The sequence below is a fragment of the Falco peregrinus genome, chromosome 2 (assembly GCF_023634155.1).
Source record: "Falco peregrinus isolate bFalPer1 chromosome 2, bFalPer1.pri, whole genome shotgun sequence".
In the NCBI taxonomy this organism is placed as follows: Eukaryota; Metazoa; Chordata; class Aves; order Falconiformes; family Falconidae; genus Falco; species Falco peregrinus.
The window spans coordinates 87,563,631-87,582,580 of NC_073722.1; the positions used below are offsets into that span (position 1 = coordinate 87,563,631).

The 18,950-nt window shown below is 38.9% G+C and overlaps 1 protein-coding gene across 1 annotated transcript in view; it reads left to right on the forward strand.

Annotated features, from left to right (window-relative positions):
• Positions 1 to 18,950, forward strand: part of PPIL2 (peptidylprolyl isomerase like 2) — a 72,213-nt gene that overhangs the window by 8,105 nt on the left and 45,158 nt on the right. Inside the window, exons 6-8 of the mRNA XM_005233280.4 lie at positions 8,086 to 8,137; positions 10,348 to 10,439; positions 12,222 to 12,311. Coding sequence (XP_005233337.1) covers positions 8,086 to 8,137; positions 10,348 to 10,439; positions 12,222 to 12,311 — 234 coding nt within the window. The remainder of the gene's footprint in view (positions 1 to 8,085; positions 8,138 to 10,347; positions 10,440 to 12,221; positions 12,312 to 18,950) is intronic.

Consider the following 18,950-nt stretch of genomic DNA (forward strand, 5'->3'; position numbering starts at 1 on the left):
TGGTTGTCATCAGACAAGGATCTGTGGTTTGAAGGTGACCTCTTTCATGCCAGTGTAGCAGTAGCTGCTGTTGGAATACATTGTCAGGAAAATGTAATAGCTGTAGATAATTTTCACTGTGATGCATTTCAGAGTGCTTGTCTAGACCTTTCTGCATCATGGTGGTAATACTACCTTAGGATGTTGATGGTCTTCTAAAGATGACACACTGCAGCAGGATTCAAATTTTCCTTGTGACTTTTCATCTTTTTCTCTTGAAAAGTTTTCTTCGTTCTTACTGTTTCCAAAAGATTATGCTTACTTTGAGCATTTTCATTCTTTGTCTAGATACAAAATATTGAGAGGAAAATGCTGTGCAGCCCTTCATAGGTAGGCTATCTCCACATCAGTTTTCCCATATCCCATATCTAGAGTGCTGGGGCTATCTAATTAAAAGAAAAATAGTTTGACCAACTGAAATATTTTTCATGATGTAGAAAAATTCAGGAGTGAGAAATATCCTCCTTTCACTGTCTTTTTTCCTCAACATCAGAGCCCAGCACCCAAGTAGTCTGCTACATTTTTCTCCTTGGGGCTTTGGAAATGAACGATCATTTAGGTGGATCAGTAACTTCAGGTCTCATTTGGCTGTAGTGTAACTGATGTATAAATGAGAAGTTTAATTCTCTAGAGGCGCTTTTCACATACATGTCAGAAGAAGTCGGCACATCTTCAGCTTTGAATTCAAAGTGTGTTTCTTAATTTGTTTGATGCAACTCAGTCAAGTCTTCAGATGTTGCATAGGTTTAAATTTCAGTTGTCCCCCTTTTCCCCTTTTTGTTAAACTCACCATATTTTCCTGTACATTTGAAGTGAAAGGGAGAGGTTTTTTCTTGTTGATTTGTAAGAAAAGTTTCAGTGGGGGGTGGGAATACAGTTTTGTTCTGGGTGAGTAATAGCTTATTACAGAGCAGAGAACAAAGCTTACAGAAATAAAACCAAGGGAAGGTTTGTTGTTGAAAAATGATTCAGACAAATCCAGCTTAGTTGGTTTTCATGTGTCGCAGAAAGAAGGGTGAAACGATCAGGAACAAAAAACTGGAAGACTCTCTGAGGTCTTCATCTCTCTTACAGTCTGCTTTGCGAACTACGTGCTCTGTCTTGAACCACTGTTTGCTTTCTTCCTGTTATGACTGCCGAGAGGTTTTTCTGATGGCTTTTCATCTGATAGATATCTTCTGTAAATTTTGGGTTTGACCAGCTTAGTCTTGTTTGTATTTGTGCCAAAACTGTGCTTCTCTCCGTTAGTGTTTACAGCTGTGTATTTGGTACAGAGGAATTTAATGCTTTCTTGACATTTTCTTGTTGAGACTTGTATTTTCCTGTCAGATGTTCTTCTTGCCTTTAAATTCTCTATACCCTAAATGGTCATGGTTGTCCTGGTTGACTTTCCTTCCTCAATTTTAATTAACTTCTTTGAACAGAGTTAATCCTAATCATACACAGTAAATGCTGGGTGAATGTCTGGAACAGTGATGGGAATATTTTCTAATCTCTTCCTGAAATACTTTGATAATAGTTTGATATATTACACATGGCAGTGTAAGACAGAGAACAGTTTTAGTGTATGTGTTGAGGCATGAAGGGTACTTTCAGAATATTATAATTGGTTGCCTTTTCTCCTGATAGCTTGGGTCATTTCAGAAGCAGGTACTTATTTGTAAGTAAGAGGTAGCCAGGATGAGCTGTGGTTCTTCCTTTTTTCTCTCTCTCTCTTTTTTGTTTGTTTGGGGTTTTTTTTCTGTTTTTTGACTCCAGTTGAATGTTGCTGCCTGTATTTCTGTGGTCTGTAGCAGTCTTTCAGGCATGGGTGGTTACAGCCATCATCATTAAGCATCTCTCTCCAGGTGCATTTTTGTCTGGGGCAGCAGACACACGCTGCTGCTCAAGTGCCTAGAATCCACTTTGAACGAGATAAACTTTTCAATATGCAGCAACTGAACCGTGTTGTCTTACCTCATTTGCCTCAGAAATTACTAGCTTTTAGTCAACAGTCTAAATTAGTTAATATTTGATTACTGACCATAAATTTTCAAGGCCTCTGGATAGAAACATGTGAGGATGTGATTCCTGCCCAAAAAGTCATGTGTCATAACTGAAATGATCCTAAAACACAGAGGGAGTCAAGAGGATGAAGGTCTTGGTGAGGCAAATGACCCAGAAGATGACTCCTTTTTTGCTGGGTTTCCTGAAACTTTCCCACTCTCCTTTGTTATGGATGAACATGTGAATAGTTGGCTATTTCTCTTCCAAAGCTGTATCTGTATGTTTTACAGTAGTACACTCAGCACCACTAGGAGTTAGCCTTCATCTGTCCTAAAAGGGGGATTTATGTTTCAGTTCCCCAAATCCTTGGGAAATGGTGAGAGTGAAGAAGATGAGATTTGCCTAGACTTGCTGTTCAAGTGCTTTATCAAAAGGAGGCATTTAAAACCATCCAGTGTCACGAGTCACTGGCCAAGCTGCTGAGCCTTCTTCACACCTTGCTGATGAGGATTGTGGTGGTGATGAGCAGTGTTTTACCCAGTAAGCCAGCTCTGGACAGAGGCAGATAAATGTGTCTAGCATTATTCCTAATGCATTATTTCCCTTACAGCAAAAAAGTGTTTACATCTACGTTTTACAGACCGAACAGATGGTCTGTTTTTTTCCTTTTCTGTGTTTTGGTGGAAGTGTGCACATTGGATGGGGTTCTGTGATTGTGACACTTGAAAAACTAGCATCTGTGAAATGCTCTAGCCTTAAATGAGATGCAGCATGAGGTTTCCCACAGATCCTTACTTGCCTATTTTTCACTAAAATTAGAGACTGGCTTTTTGGTGCTTCTGCAAAGCTTTATTTTCCATGAACCATGTTGCATTTGGCTGTGGGTCTCTGGACTTATAGACTTCTGACTACATTAAGACTGCAGGTTTAATTTTGCACATGAAACTACCCATCTTTTTCTCATGGTAATTTCTGTTAATATGGTCTTTGATAGAGCAACATTATTGCTAGTATCTGTGAGCCATGTGTGTTATCAAGCATATCTTTATGATTCTCTGGACAGGGCTTTGGTGACCATATGGTGTCAGTTTAATTAAAATTTAAATATGGAAATACAGTGCTCTGGATGTGAGTAATGAAGGATCTTTTGTGTCCATTTCCATACCAGTTCAGTGGTAGATGAAAGCTGCGGTTAAACAGCAGCTGCATCCAAGAATGTGAATTGAGGGTATCTTTTTAGCATTTGGTAGACAGTTGTCCATGTGATAAATATTTTTGCTGTTGAACTGAACATGGAAATGATACCTTGAATTGTGAGACTATTCTGGCCTCTTGGCTGCTCACCCCAAATTTTTCATGAAATACTAAACGACGTGAAGATGGCTTATCTTGTTAAAACAGTGCTGCTGTTTCCAATCATATTCCCATAATGTGTAGACTTGCTGAGGATTTCCAATGCCTTTTATGTCATTAAATCCATTTATAAGATCTCAAATAAGTAACACTCTACATGGAGTTATTCCAATACTATTAATTCCATTCGTATCCCCATATTTCTTGAAGGTTTTATAGCAGGGAAAATTGTAAGAGGGCCTCTTAAAAAGTGAAGTTGTATGCAAAGAGTAACGGGTCTCATTTTAAAGGAACCATAGAATTTAATAGAAAGTTCATTTGCTGCTGTTAAGCTAAATTTGGTACTTGGTAGGCAACATTAGTATTTGGTTTGGCTTTCTTTTCTATTTGAGGTAACTCAGTGTTGCTTGTTTTGGTGAACCTACCAAATGGTCACAGCAGCACTGGATGATTTTGTCCTCATGTTGTCATCCAGTTCAGATGTGACACATTAGTTTTTCCCCACAGTAGCTTCACTGGATTCTTGTGTTTTCCTGCCAGAAGGGTGTCCGATCCTGAAGTGTTGAACATTTTAAGGCTAACTCAGTTACTGTTGATAGAGTGGGAAAGTCTGTATTTACTAAATAACAACTGTTGCCACATTTCACCAACTCTACCCATGTGTGGGTAGAGAATCAAAGGAGTCCATTTTGATTGCTTTTCAGGCTGGTGCGTATTCAACGGGGTCAGAGCCTCATTAACAAGAACATGCAGCCACAGACTAAAGAGATTCAGAGAGTGTAACTAATTGATGTGCGGGGATTGTAGGTCATATCTTCATGAGACACACAGCGATGACAGAGAATGATTTAATTCGAAACAATCGGCATGCTTCATCTGTGAGCTGCCACAGTGCCCCACTAACCTATGCGTCGTAATAACCTCTGCTTTGGGTATCAATAAAGGATGCTGCCCTTTGGGATCCCGCAGGAGCGAGTGCAGGCTGTCAGCTGACAGATGAGAGCACACGGGGCAGTGGGGCTTTTTGCTGCTGCAGGAAAGTAGGTCATGGCCAAAAGTAGCCTTGGCTGCCTTTGTGGAAGTGTGCCTGTGAGAGAGGAGTCAGCTGAGAAAAGAGCTTGCACAGTTTTTGCATTTGTTTTTTTTAGCCCTTCCATGCTGTGGAGCAGCTGGCACTATGTGCCGTGAAATGCGTCTGCTTTCCAGTATTGCATAAAATATTTTTAGAAGTGAATATGCAGCTCTTATTTCTGCATAGGGGAAGTGGCAGATGCTCATAGCCTTTTGTTTTCTTTAAGAATTTAGAATTGTAATTAGATCAAGTGTTCTTAATAAACATTGCTTTTTCCTTGCTTTCTTCCCTGGAGGTTGGCTGAAACTGGATGGTAGGTGTGTGTCATGGAGACTGAGGTGGGAAATAGTTTTGAGCTTGAGCTGTGTATGCAATATTTGAACTCTCTTATACTTTATTAATGATAAGAAATACATGAAAACAAGTACTTTAACACCTTTTAGGACTCATTCACTCCTGCTATCTCTTCCTGTGAACGCTGGTGCCTGTTTGTGGCATAATGGTCATTTCCATGGCAACAAACTGTGTGGTAGTGCTTGGAAAGCTTTGACTTTTGTTGGAGAGTAAGTAAAAGCAGATTCACCCACATGCAAGATAACCCTGTTCTCATGTGAAATGAAGAACATGAGAGGAAAAAAAAAATCATACAGGTTTCCTATATCATGTTCTTTCATAGTTTTCTGTATAACATGTAGGTCTTTCATAACTGGACCTACTGGAAGGCTGGACTCCCTCCTCTGTGCTGCTCCATGTGCAGTTGCCCAGTCCTGCAGCCTGGTCTTGAGCCCTGAGCTGCCTTTGTGGGCCATGGCAATCCTTTGTAGCAGATCATTGCCTGGTTTTGCTGTTCTGGTGTTCCAAAGATTTCCTTTGACAAAACACTAAATCCTCCTCTTGTCTTGCCATACATGTCAATCAGCTTCTCAAAATATTTTTGAGATGTGGCTTTAATTGTATTTCCTCCACGTACTTTCTTATATACAACTCTTGGTCCATTTCCATTGCTTTTCATAAATACATCACATCCTGTAGTGGGAATTCTGTCATGATATGCCATGGAAGTGCTTGGTCACAAAGCTGTTGCTGGCTGAGCCAAAGCGCAGAGCTTCTCCGGATGGGAGTTGACATGCTGAGGTCACTTCTTCATCGAAAGCTTGATAGGAGGCCAGTCTGCAGCAAGAGAGTTTATAATGTTCATACAGCACTCCAGTATAGAGTTCTCACCCTGGAAGGAGACTCCAGGCAGTGCATGTATTTAAACTCCTATATGAAACTCACTTTTTAATTTACTGTTGACATATAAGACTATAAATGCTGGTCTTAGTAGGGAGCTGATGTACCATTTGAGTAAGCAATGCTGAAAACTAACCTTTTTCGATATTATGGAAAGATATGACCTGAAATACCATACTATTTCCCTGCGTACAGAGAGGAGTCCAAGGACTTGGCAGCACTTCTAATGATACATCATACATTGACAGATGAAACAGTCTACTCCAGCTTTTTCTACCTTTAAGGCCTGTACAGCAGTTTAGTCTGCCTTTTCCACTAAATTTCTGTCAAGGTGTAAATATAAATCTTCAGTCATGCTGAACTGTTTCTTAAGGAACTGGTTCCATTTTTGTTTAAAGATGATCTGCTCGTATGTTTTGGGCATAGCTCAAGTCTGCCAGGAAGATAGTTTAAAGGCCTTTCTTCAAATTATTGATGTTTCCAGCAGTTGTATTTCTAAAGCAGCTTTTTCTGGAACATAACTTTAGGGCTGTTGTACAACATGTGGACAGATGGATGCTACTTTGTGTTAACAGTTGTTTACGTTGAACAGATCTGTCTGGGATCATATGTTGTTTTGGCAGCTCTGCTGTTCCCCTACTACCACTTCAACAATTTTTTTCTTGTAAGAAGATAAATAAATGAATAAATCTCTGCATTCACTTAGTTTCAGAAACTGCCATTGCCTTAGCTGTCTTTGTATTCCAGCAGTGTGCAGATGTTGGGATTTTGGGGGTTTTTTTTAGAGAATCCACTTAAGGAAAAACAGTGGCACTAGTCTTCCATCTCCTAACTATATATAACCTAACCTGGCCTCTTTTTTTCCATTTCCCATCTTATTCCTACTAGTCCTCATTGCTGCTCTTGCTGGTAAATTAGAGAGATGGTTACATTTCTGGTAGCAAATGAACCTGCCAGTTGGCTGAAAACAATTTGTAAAGTGCCTTCCTATAAACGAATGAGTCCAGCTGTCATAACGTGTACTCTTTGAACCAAGAATATGAATTTTGATTAGGCAGAAAAAGCCCACTGACTTAGTTTCACATGGTTTTGTTACCGCTTTTTGCCATAATGATTGAACTAACAGCATCGGCACCACGGCTGGCAGACCTCCACTTGTAGCTGCTTATAAATTGCTGTCTGGGTTATAAAAACCTCCCTAATCTGTTCAGGTGCATGTTTCAAAAAGAGAACTGATTGTTTCTTTTAAAAGGCTTGTGCTTTTAACCATCAATTTAGTAGCAAAACTGTCTCTGACAGCTGATACAATCAGAGGGTTTATTGAGTGTTTTTAATACATCTGAGATCCTGACCCAGCCTTGCAGCTTGCTTGGCTGGACTGTCTCCAGCTGGGTACCCCAGTCGAGCGCTACCTGCCTGTGCTGGTGGGGTGACCCCCTTGTGGTATGCCCCATCATGCCAGCGATGTGCCCAAATCACATGCTGACCCTATGAAATGACTGGCATACGTGGGCCTGCCCTGTCACGTTACTGAAGGCTTGCTGTTATTTTGGATGTGCTTTCAGCTTTTGTGTCCTAGGGAATGATGTGAGGAGGGAGCAGCCTGATTGTCCTGAAGTGTTTGCCAGCCCAGTAGCTCTTCCCCTGCCATGTCAGAAAACCCCTCCAGAGACAGGGCAGCAGAACAATGCCACAGACGTTATTCTGAAGCAGCATGGGAGGGCAGGAGCTAGCTTAGTTTGCTGTGTCATCTGCAACTGGGGAATGTTTCCCCAGCCTCGGCTGCCATCTCGGTTCCCTCTTCCATGGGATTGCTACCCAGGGATTAAGCGGCCAAAGATCGCTCCTGGGACTCCCTTCATGACCCAAGTGCCTTTCCAGAGAATTTGTGCTTCTGTTTCTGTTCATTATTGCTAGTTACCATGTGGGCTCTGGTACACGTTTCCTGAAGTAAAAGAAAAATTACAGGCATTTCAGAAAAGGTAGCAAGCTTGATTGCCAAAATGGTTCTCTGGCTTTATGTCTTTCATCAGAGGTCCCATCTGAATTGTCACTCCTGATCAGCAGTAATCATCTTTGCCTCTCAGCTTTCCATGCAGACTCCCCTTTCAGTTTGTGCTGAGGCAGTTGTGCAACTTCTCAAGCTTATTCAGTCTGGTTAGCCCTCTACTGTGTCAAACTACAACACTGTAAATAAACGTTTCCCAGTTCTCAGGTTCAGTGAGCCTTGGTTTTGTGGGCTGAGACTTCAGTTCCCAGTGTTCTGATGATTCAGACAACTTGCAATATATTATTAATAAATTATGTACTATTAAATCCCAACACTGATGTTGCAGTTTCATTTTATTTCCACAGTTAGATTCTGTTGTGATTAATTTTTTTTAATGTTTCATTTTCTTTAGAAACTAGATGCCAAATCACTTATAAAGCTGAATTTTGCTAAAAACAGTGAAGGTAAGTGCAGTCATTTTCTGTGTTGTTTTGTTTTGTTTTTCTTAATGAGTGCTTTAATAAATCCTGGTTTGTCTTACTCATGGTAAAGTGGCAGTTTGTGTTCTCTATCATGGTTTTTATTTTTTGAGTAGAATAAGTGCTTCTGGTGAGGGACATGTTTACCTTTAAAGTTCCATTTCTGTTTTCTTTACACTGGGGAGCTATAAATTATTCAGCAATTTCACTTTACTATAGCTGCTATTGCAGTAAGGTATTGTTTACTTGAAGGAAAAATTTCAGAAAAGGCTAGATTTCTATAATATGGTAGTTTTTTTCTGACTTACCTATGGCAATATTTGCTGTTCACTTGGTTTTGGGCAACTTTTTGTTTATAAAATGAATTCGACTTAAATGAACACATGGGATTTTATGAATAGCAGCACACAAGACAGCAGCCTCAAGTTTTATTTCTGCAGGGTTTAAAGATACAAAATCTGCTATCTAAGAGGGGATACTAGGAATAAAAGAGTGAAGATGAATTAATCTTTTACAAGGCAGATAATGATTTCTTTGAAATGAGAGCGGCAAGGATTAAGTGGGAATAAAATTCTATAGTGTCTGTCTTCTTATCTTGCCAAAGTCTATGGACTACAAGGTCTTTTCTGCAGCTGATGGATTTCTTCTGCGTTTTGTGTTCCATCTGTCTCAAGTGCAGGGTGTTAAAAAATGATCAATAGTCACAGTGGCCAAGGCTTTTGAAAGATACTGTGATATTGTGCTTCCCTTAAAGAAGTCTACTTCATAATGCTGGGGTGGAGTGACGGGAACCATACAGTCTCAGAAGCCTTTTCCTTTAAAAGCTGCATGCTGTGTCATTAACCGATCAAGGGAAAATGCAGCTAAAGAGCAAGAGTAAAATGTTGCATTTCTATCAGCAAACTTTTCCTTAAATCTTAACATGTAGAATGGTTGTGCATATGTAGGATCTTTTCAGTTCACACCTATATGATAAAAAAGGCCTTCAGATGTTGCAGTTGCTTCCATTTAATGATACCTCCTTAGCTGAGTACATTCTATCCAGATCAACAAGTGAGCAGCTCTGCTTTTGCTAGAGCTGAAAACCTGGTGATTTGCTTTTTTATGCAGCTGGAGTGAGGCCTCGTATGTTGCCAGAATGTTTCTGTACCCATCAGTTGGGCCATATCCTGATGCCACTTCCAAAAATCCCTTTCTAAACTTCCTCTTGAATTCCAGTCCCTTGTGGTGGCAGTGGCTTTCCTTCAGCAGTTTGGTGGCATTAACAGAAACAGTCCTTGGCTTTTACTTGCATTTGCGTGCTGGAGGTCAGAGCACCTTCTCTGGCTGGTGAGTTAGTGGTAAATGCTCTGCAGTGCTTGCCTCTTCTGGCTTTGCAGGTGCTGTGAGCAGTCGGTCCTGGTGTCCCTGCTGGTTTTGATTTTCACGTGGTAATTAGGTAGAAAAGAACAAAATAGGCCCAACCTATTTTAAAAAATCTCACCCAAACACCCAGGTCTAGCAAACTGATCAAGTATTAATAACTTTCTTCTAATTGCTTTCTGCTGAGCTCATCCACACATTTTTCTTTTTCCCTTGTACATTGCCTTCCGTCAGTTTGCTTGTTGTTGACATGCTTAATATTTATGCTGACCCTCCTGGGAAAATTCACAGCTTGATTAGAGCAGAAGCTGGGTTCCTTATTGAATAACGTGTTCAGATTTAATGGCATTCTGCTTGACATATTTGAATACAAAATGCTCTCCTCTCCTAGAAGCACAACAGCTGCTGTGAACTTTTTTGTAGGATATAAGCTAAACTTTTATTCCTGGAAACAACACTGAAGATAGAGCACTGGGCATATCACAAGGTACAGGCTCATGCTATCAATAGAGCTTTGATTACAACAATAACAATAAATTGTGGTACTTCACAGGTATCAGGCAAGTTTGAGAAAGTTCTGTGTTGGGGGATTGAAGGCAGTAGATTTCAAAACGTCATTTTCATTGCCTGCCTTATAATTCTCTTAAGCAGTACTTTTTCTGTTTGGCCCTGAAGAATCAAAGCCTGGTTAGAACACCATTAAATACACACTGAAGTTACATTTTATATTAAAAATTAATGTAAACAACCTTCACAGAGATAACAGAAACTAGCTATTTCAAAACAGTTGCAAGGACTTAATGCAAAATTTAAACATTTTTCCCCTACATCAGGTAAATACCACTGTCCAGTGCTGTTTACTGTATTTACCAATAACTCCCATATTGTGGCCATCAAGACAACTGGAAATGTGTTTGCCTATGAGGTAGGTTCTCTGTTGTATTTCGTTATTATTTTTATACTTGATGCATTTCATTCAAGATCACAAAATACCTTAGAAAGATAGGTAAGTTTTATTCTTGTTTCACAGGCAGAGAAATTGAAGTACAAGGAGATGAAGCGACTTCACAAATTGTTGTCCAGCTTTTGCCCTCAAAACAAGAACAACATAAGAATATGATTTAAAATATACTTTTAAAACCTTTTCCTAAGTTAATCTGTGTGCACTGAGTCTTGTATACCAAAATAAGTAACTTTTACATGCTCCTCAGTTGAATTAACAGACAAATTTTCTGTTGTCTTCTTTCTGATACAGTCATCACTGAAACACAAATTACCTCATTTCTGTTCATATCAATGAATAAAAACCAGTGTTTTAATTGAAGCTAGGGAAAGAGCAGAGAGAATGCCTTAATGGACACTTGAACTGCATTTTTGTTTGTGTTTTGTGAACATATTTGTGAATGCAGGTGGAATTTTAGTTGTCACTTGTTTGGGTAATCATTACTGTAAAAGCAAGGTTTATTTATTGTTCAGTAGCAAATAAATCCTTCAATTAATGGATCCATATCTGTGTCCTAAAAAGTCTGAACACTGAAACATCTGCTTTCTGAAATCTGTTGATGGGAAATTCCAGTAGGACTTAAGATACTGAGAGGGGAACAAGCTGAAACCATTGCAATCAAGGAAAATGCTAGATTCATCACATTTTTGAAAACTTACTCTGTTGTAGTTGAACTGTCTTCATTCCAGCGGTGAGAACAGTGAAGATTAGGTTAAAATAGAAAGTATTTTCTGTTCCTTCTGGAAGCATGATGCTTTGATGGCTGTGGTTAAAGGGAAGAATGAGTTTAAGAGTAGTCTTTGTTAAATGCTTGTTGATATTGTGGAACTATTGCTCGTTTGCTACAATTTATAGTACTGGGCTTCCCAAACAAGATGTGCCAAGAGGGTGTTTCTCATGTAGTGTACCACTTGAAGCAATAGCCTTTATCAGTTTGTTGTAAGCACAGAATTAATTTACAGTCTTCTGGAGGTACTACAAAAATATTAGCACTTTCATCTGAGGAGACTAGAGGACATTTGGGTGACTAAGACAGATTCAGCAGGTAGATGTCCGTAGTCAGCTCTTCGTACGATATATTTGTTCAGAATGATAAAGCATTTATTCCATGTTGATTCTCACTATGAAATAACATGCTGCTGCTTTATTTGAGCATCATTGAATTTTCTCAGGTGAACAGAAGTGTTGCTGCAGGCTAGGTGCAGGAGTCAAGGTGGACGGTGTGTGAGGGGCTAATGTAGTTCTGCTGTTGTACGAGCTGGCCTGGAACACATGTGTCTCTCTGAGGGGTGCTGACAGTGGGGGAGATACATACCCATTGTTAAAGCTGCCTGTCTTACACATCTGTAAAATACTTAAATTAGAAAACAGCAAGCACGATTTTTTAAAATTTTTTTGGCAGTACTTTTATGATGAATTTGGTTAAAATGATACACATAACTGTGGAATGGAGACTGCAAGGTTCTTTAAAAAAACAAAACAAAAACCAAACACACAAAACTTCAAGTTTTGTAAGGATGAAATCAAAAACTTCCCATCTCTTCAAGTGCACAATGAAAGTACTGCAGCTGCCAGTTGAGAGTGGAGAGTGAGATTGTTTTCTTTATCATTCGTACTTAAGGTTTTATTGGTATCACTTATTTACTTAAAATATTTACACATTAGACTCCAACTTTTAATATCTGTCTTTTGCCTGGCTGTTAGGCAGTTGAGCAGCTGAACATAAAACCAAAGAGCTACAAGGATCTTTTGACAGATGAGCCCTTCACTCGGCAAGACATTGTGACACTGCAGGTAAACTTTTCTCTCTGTTACATGTCTTTCTATACAGCTTTTTTGCAGAGGATGAAATGTTGCTATGTGCACTGTTACAGCAGGAATCTAGGATAATTGAACAGGGAAACATTGTCTGTATATGTATCTTGGAGATGGGTAGAGGGGAAACGGCTGTGTTTCCTGTGTTATCCAGATGAGCCACAAAGATGCCATATAACTTGGAGCTTGACAAATCTACAGTGATTGTGTCCCTTGTAGATAGGCAGATTGTTCAACTTTGTAAATGGAGAGAGCAAGAAAGGGGGGAAAAAAAGATGCCATGTAAAAATTTGAAGATGTTACATGAAGACTGAAGCTGATTGTCCATCTTGCTCTTTTGAAGATGCCTAAAAGACTCAGAGCTTCACAAAAGCATTTTTATAGAAAGTTTCTCTAAATGTAGAGTAAAATAAGCAGCAAACCAGAGCATTTTCTTTCAAATGCTTGCTTAGAATGGTTTTCTTCTGACTAGATAGTAATGTTGGTCTTTTACTAATTTTAGCAGAATAAAAACCTGAATTAAAACAGCATTGTAAATGTCAGAGTGTAAAGAAGTTATTTACAGGTGAAGTCTAGTATAAAAAAATGTAACTTTTGTTTAAAAGTAGGCATTTTTAAGCTTGCATGATTTCAAATTAGAGGAGGAAAGATGCAAGGATCTTTATTATTGGATTCATGAGTTACTGTGCATCTCATAACAGTTAATTGCCACTAACCAAGACTAATACAGTCTAATTCAAATAGAAAAATATTTTTTATTTTTGTCTACATTTAAATTAAATATATCCCTTCCTCCCTGCTCCCCAGTGCTGAACAGCATGTTTATAATTATTTTTCCTCTATTCTATTGGGCTTTTGGCTGTTCAAGCTAATGCAACAAAGTAAAATGTTTTTAATCCAGTGGAAGGAAAAAACATAGTTTTTTCAGATTGAAAGCTCCCAACAGAATGTTATTTGAACGTAGCTGCATGGTTGCTAATGGATTTGGAATGGTGAAAAAGAACATGAGTGACTAAAAATGTTTCTGTGCATCAGTATAGAAAACCAAATAATTTTGACCAAATAATTGAAATGTGCAGTCATTTAAAATTATTTTGTTATGTTTTGTAGGTTTGGAATTGAATATATGTATCAAGAGTGGGTTCCTGTTATATGCCTGCCTAGCTTTGATTTTTCATAACAGCAAACAGATGCTATAGTCCCCTAAATCTCAAAATGCAATAGCTAGCAATGTAGATGCTGCCGATGTGGATTTTTATGAATATTTTTCATTTTCATTCTGTTCTTGACATGTTGGGTTTCTATCTTGCTTGGAGGAATATGTCTGTTAAAAGAAACTAAATAGATTATGATAGTTGTCACTGGTGCAGTCATCCTGGCAGCTACGTGGAGGTCACAGCCATACGCTGCCTTTACCCCTCACGTCCATTTAGGATGACATTCATAATGCATGAATAGATTTGTTCCCCTTAAGTAAACAACTCATTATGGATTGTTCCTAACTTCTCTAGTGTACAGTCTTGTGATATACTCTTCTCAAGTTTAGAAACAGCAGAGATACCCCCATCTTAGGACTGGACTGGAATAGATCTTGACCATCTGAATGCTGTTTGCCAGCTGAAGTTTGACCCTTCACTCAATTAGTTTGTAAAGATTTTTTTTTCAAGAAAGGATTTTCAACAAACAAGCTAAAATGGCTTCGGGATATTGAATGTGAAGTAAGAGCCATTTAATGCATTGCATAACACCCACTGCAAGCTCGCAAGTATGCCTTGATTTGTCCTATTCAAATGCTGCCCTACCCTGACTTGTTTTGTTGAGGGCAGAATGCAACCTGAAGTGGTATGACTAGCCTGGTATTAAAATTGCTCGTGTATATGTGGTATAGGAATCTCTTGTTATTTTCTCATAGTATTTTCTTCATGTAAATTGTAGAAAGTCAGACCAAAGTCTCCTCTACAAGCTCTCTTGTTGACAGCACTGCAGGCAGTGTGGTGGCTTCACACTGCCAAGCTCTACCACCTGTGGCTTTGTTTCTTAGCCAGAGTTCATAACTGCAATCTGTTGTGTTTCAATTTGTCGATCTAGACCTCTATCCCGAATCCTGCTTCTCTTAAAAACTTTTCAATTCTGTGTTGAAATTTATCACTTCATTGTTTTCCCATTCCCCTGTGTAAATTGAGTACTGTGGTAACTGAGAGAGCTAGAATGGAGAGTGAGTTAGTAACACCAACCCTGCTGTTTGGCAAAAAGGTAGATATAAAGGAAGTTGCTATGAAAAACATTCTTCGCTTTGCAAATAACAGCTGAATAGGACTGTCTGTAATAGCTGTGTTTATCAATAGAAAATAGCGTTTCCAGAGGCTGACTCTGAATGTCCTAGGAAGCAGATGAGGTACCTGTGTTTGTTAGTGAAATAAAACAAGATAAATGGAAAATCTGAATAATGCATGTTTGCAGATTATTTGTATGATCACATTTTTCTGTATTGATACATAAAGGGCAATCATACAGCTGCTAGGGGTGTTCTTTAACCATAATGGGAGTTGACCTCAAACTTGACCTCTCTCCTCTAATGTATATAATTAAAAACAAAACCAAAAATATTTGCTCTTTCCAGAAGAGAGTTGCATAAAATTCTTTGTTCTGCTCTCAGTGCTACACATTATTCAAACACTAATCATAATCCATCCCTGTTATTTTTTTCTGGTGAGCACCATCTCAGCTGGTCACTTTGATTTTAGTGATAGTTATTTGTGTCCTATTGCTATTAAGTTCACTTGTTAAAAAGGACAAATTATTTTTAATCTGATGTTAAAAAAAAACACCACAACTTTAGTTGTTAATAACACTGTCTTAGATCTATGATGTGCTTCTCTTTGTAAAAGCATCTACAGTGCTTCCTGCACTTACATATACAGAAATTGTTTTTTTCCCTGTTGAAATGCAAATGTCCTGGGGTAGAGCATGGCAGTTTTTCATCGACATATGGCAATATTATCCAGCCCCTCGGGCAGGAGGTAAAGAATAATACCATATCATGGTGTGCAAGGTACTTTACTAAAACTGGAATGTAGTTATTCAGGCAAAAGATGTCATAGGTTCTGGTTTAATATCTTGCTGATAACAACAGAAATACACATGACTTTATTCTGTATGAAACCCTTCCTAGACACCAGCAGTCTTAGTATAACTGGATTTTTGTAGACTGTAGCTTTTTACTCTCAAGTTGAAATTTCCTTTTCTTAACTGTGTGATCTTACCACAAACTCGAGTCAAGCTTTCCATCTTCTATAGTTCAGGTGTTACTTTTTTCCAAGTTTCTTTCCTCTTACAGTTTATCATTATTTCAGATAATTTTTCTCTCAATTTTACTGGTTCATCTCTCTTCTAAATGGAATATTGCTGTTGTATTTTGTCTGTGTTTCTCATAACTCTAAACCCACTTGTATTCTCTTTACCTTGAATGATGATCAACTCAACCAAACTTAGCATCCCTTGCAAGTGTCATGAATGTGCAGCCAGCTGACAGGCAGCTCAAGTACTTCCAGATTTATTAGTTATACTTAATGGGTAAGGTATGATGTAAAGCATTTAGAGATCTGTGGGAACAGGGTATCTATAATAGAAAGTCTGGTGTTGTGGAAGCTTATTTGCAGTGTTCTTACCTCCCTTTTCTGCTTCCCATTCTGGTATGTTGCTGTTCATCATTTCACTTTGCAGTTGTTTTAAAGGTAGGATTCAGTACAGCTTTGAAAGAGTTTTGACGTAGTAAGATTGCATTAGACTATGATTCAGAACTAGGTGATTCTTTCAGTCCTGTGCTTCACAGGTTTTCAGTTAGTTTGCAGTCTAAGTGTTTAAACTAATCGGAAGTTACCTTCCAAGTAAATTTTTTGGGGAGTGTAATTCACTGTTAGATCTCAAGGTCTGCTGTCCACCATTTAATCTTTGTGACAAATTTTCGTCAACAATCTGGTAGAAATTATTATTAATTAGTGTTACTGTAAACTCTGTGTGGGTTTCAATCATGTATTTTGCAATTTATTCTTTGTGCAATGATGTGGAACTTAATAGCAAACACGTAAATATTTAAGTATAATCTGGATTCCCTCATAAGGGTGGCCAGGCTGAAACAGGTGCCTGCCCCAGCCTGAGATGCACAGAGAGGGACTGGATCAGGTAGTGCTTTGCTGGACATGGTGGTGGGCTCTGACAGACTGGTAGACTTCTTCTCATCACAGTAGTGTGAGAGGGTCCTGAGGAGAGCAAAGTAAGAATGCTGCAATGCCTTGTTTTCACATCCTGTTTGGTAGGGAGTGTTCAGAGGAGCTAAGAACAATTTCCCCTTTAGCCCCCTGTCAATTCTTCATCCTCCACTGTGTCTGTTCACAAAGCAGAAACCACAGCTCTCAGATTTGTGAAGATACAGCAGAAATTACTCCAGCTCTGGAAACTCTTAGAAGCTTTTGCTGGGCTGTGTGCCGGCAGGGGAGGGTAGTTGGTGAGGAGTGTGGCTGTGCTCAACAGCAGTGCTTGCAGGTAAAGCAGAGGCGGTCTGTTCCTCTTTGCTGGAAGAATTGTAATAAACGCTGCCAGTCCTGCTGTGCCAGTGGTAATAGGCGCAGGCAGCCTGCTGAGAGCCTTCCCTGGTAGGGGCATGCTAACAAATGCATCTGCTTTGCACCACAGAAATGGAGGGGAAAGTTCCCGGGAGAAATAAATAGACCAAAAAAAAATAGTCTGGTTAGAATGCAAACAGGTTTGCTGCCATTAAAGGAAAAAAAAAGGCTCATACTGTTATGTGCTTCCGTATGTCAATTTTATTGTTTCTGTATAACCTAATCAGCCATAGACAAGACACGGTTCCTGACAAGCTGTTAAACACTGTTGGCATTTGTGGCAGGAAGCATAACTAATGAGCTAAGTTGGAGTTAGCTGAGCTGCACACTGTTAATTGATATTTCACTCCTCAGCTATTCCTTGTTTGCTCTTTGTGTAACAGAAGGTCAGAGCAGATTTCCTCTCGGTTGTGGGTGAGGGCTCTTTGAGGGCAAATCCTGCACCAGTGCACATGTAGAGTGGCTGGTAAAGGAGTGATGTGCTGGGACATGGGACGCATATGAAGGTAACAGTCCTGAAGATAATTAGGGATGTGGCATGACTGACCAAATGGTAAAGGAATAATCAGGCCTCAAAGAAATCACACAGTCTAAAACTGCGCTGGGTTTAACCTGCTTTTTTGGGGGAGTTATGTGTATGGTGCTTAAAATTAATGAATTGAACCTCTTTCCCTAAGTAGGTGAAACTGGAAAATAATAGGAAAAACCCAAATGGAATAAAACTTGAGATAGTTTTCAGAGCTCAGCTCTCAGGAAAATATCAAATATGAGGGTTTTTTTAATAGTCATGATGGGTCAAGAGGATACAAAATGGTTAAAAAACAGGTCCAAATTTCCTATTCCTTGTTTTTTTTATTTAAAGATTATCTGTTTCTAATGCAAGATATTAAAGTTAAAATACCTTTTATTTTTTTGGCAGTCTATGTCTTGATGAAGCTCGGAGGGGTATAGTGGGCAGGAAACAATAGGAAATGATTGTACAGTGATTGGGAAAGGGGACAGCAGAAAGCCAAGAGGTCATCATTAAGTGCAAAATCACACAGCTTGATTTCATAAATGTGTTTTGGTTTTACTACAGCAGTAAAACTAAAAATGCACTCTCTGGTGGAAGCGTACCATTTCAGGGATGAATAAAATGCATAATTAGATCATTTAATAAATGACAGAGCTACCAGCTCTGCTTGTATTAACCGTTACTTTTAGCAGAAAGAGAATTGTTGGAACTTCTTACCAACAGCGGCTGTCTGAGAAGCTTCGTTAAATTTACTTGGGATAATACTATTCATGTCAGTGTCATGGTTCTTTGCATAATATATTGCATTATTTTTAACCTGAACTTGAAGCTATTGTGTATTATTAAGGTACTTTGGTATTTTAGATTTTGAATTGTTTTCTGTAGGATGGAATTTCCAGTAGTGACTGGGTGTCCTAGGCTGATGTTTTGACCTTTCTGGGCTGCAGAGGAGCTTGAGGAGAAAACCTTGAGGTCATCGTAACAACAGGATTAAGGACTGTTTAATAATAGTATAATGTAACCTAGATCACCAGTAGGCATTCCTTGTCTCACTCTCTAACAGAAGGTCAAAGTTATGCAGAAAGTTGCCTAGAGATAGTATAAAGACTCTCTCTAGTTAATGTTAATGGACTGTGTGGTTTTGCTGTTTTCCTTGACTGGTCACCAAATAGAGTTTTCATTAACACCACTTTTTGTTGCTTTTTTTTAATTATTAGGTTTTCTTTTTAAATGTAATTCTGTAAGCACAGATTTCACTAGTGAAAAAAAAAATCAAAACCGTTCTGACTGCAAAGACTTGCTCTGAGGTTTACTTGTGTTTTGAAATGCATTGCAAAAGTTCACAGAGCACGTGCAAATCAGGCACACTGTAAGGAGGAGATAGCAAATGTGGATTTGCATAGGTCTTAGACCAAACCACAGAACGAAGGAAAGAATCGGGATTGCAGCTCCTCGTTCTTTCTCGTCACTAGGATAGGGTAG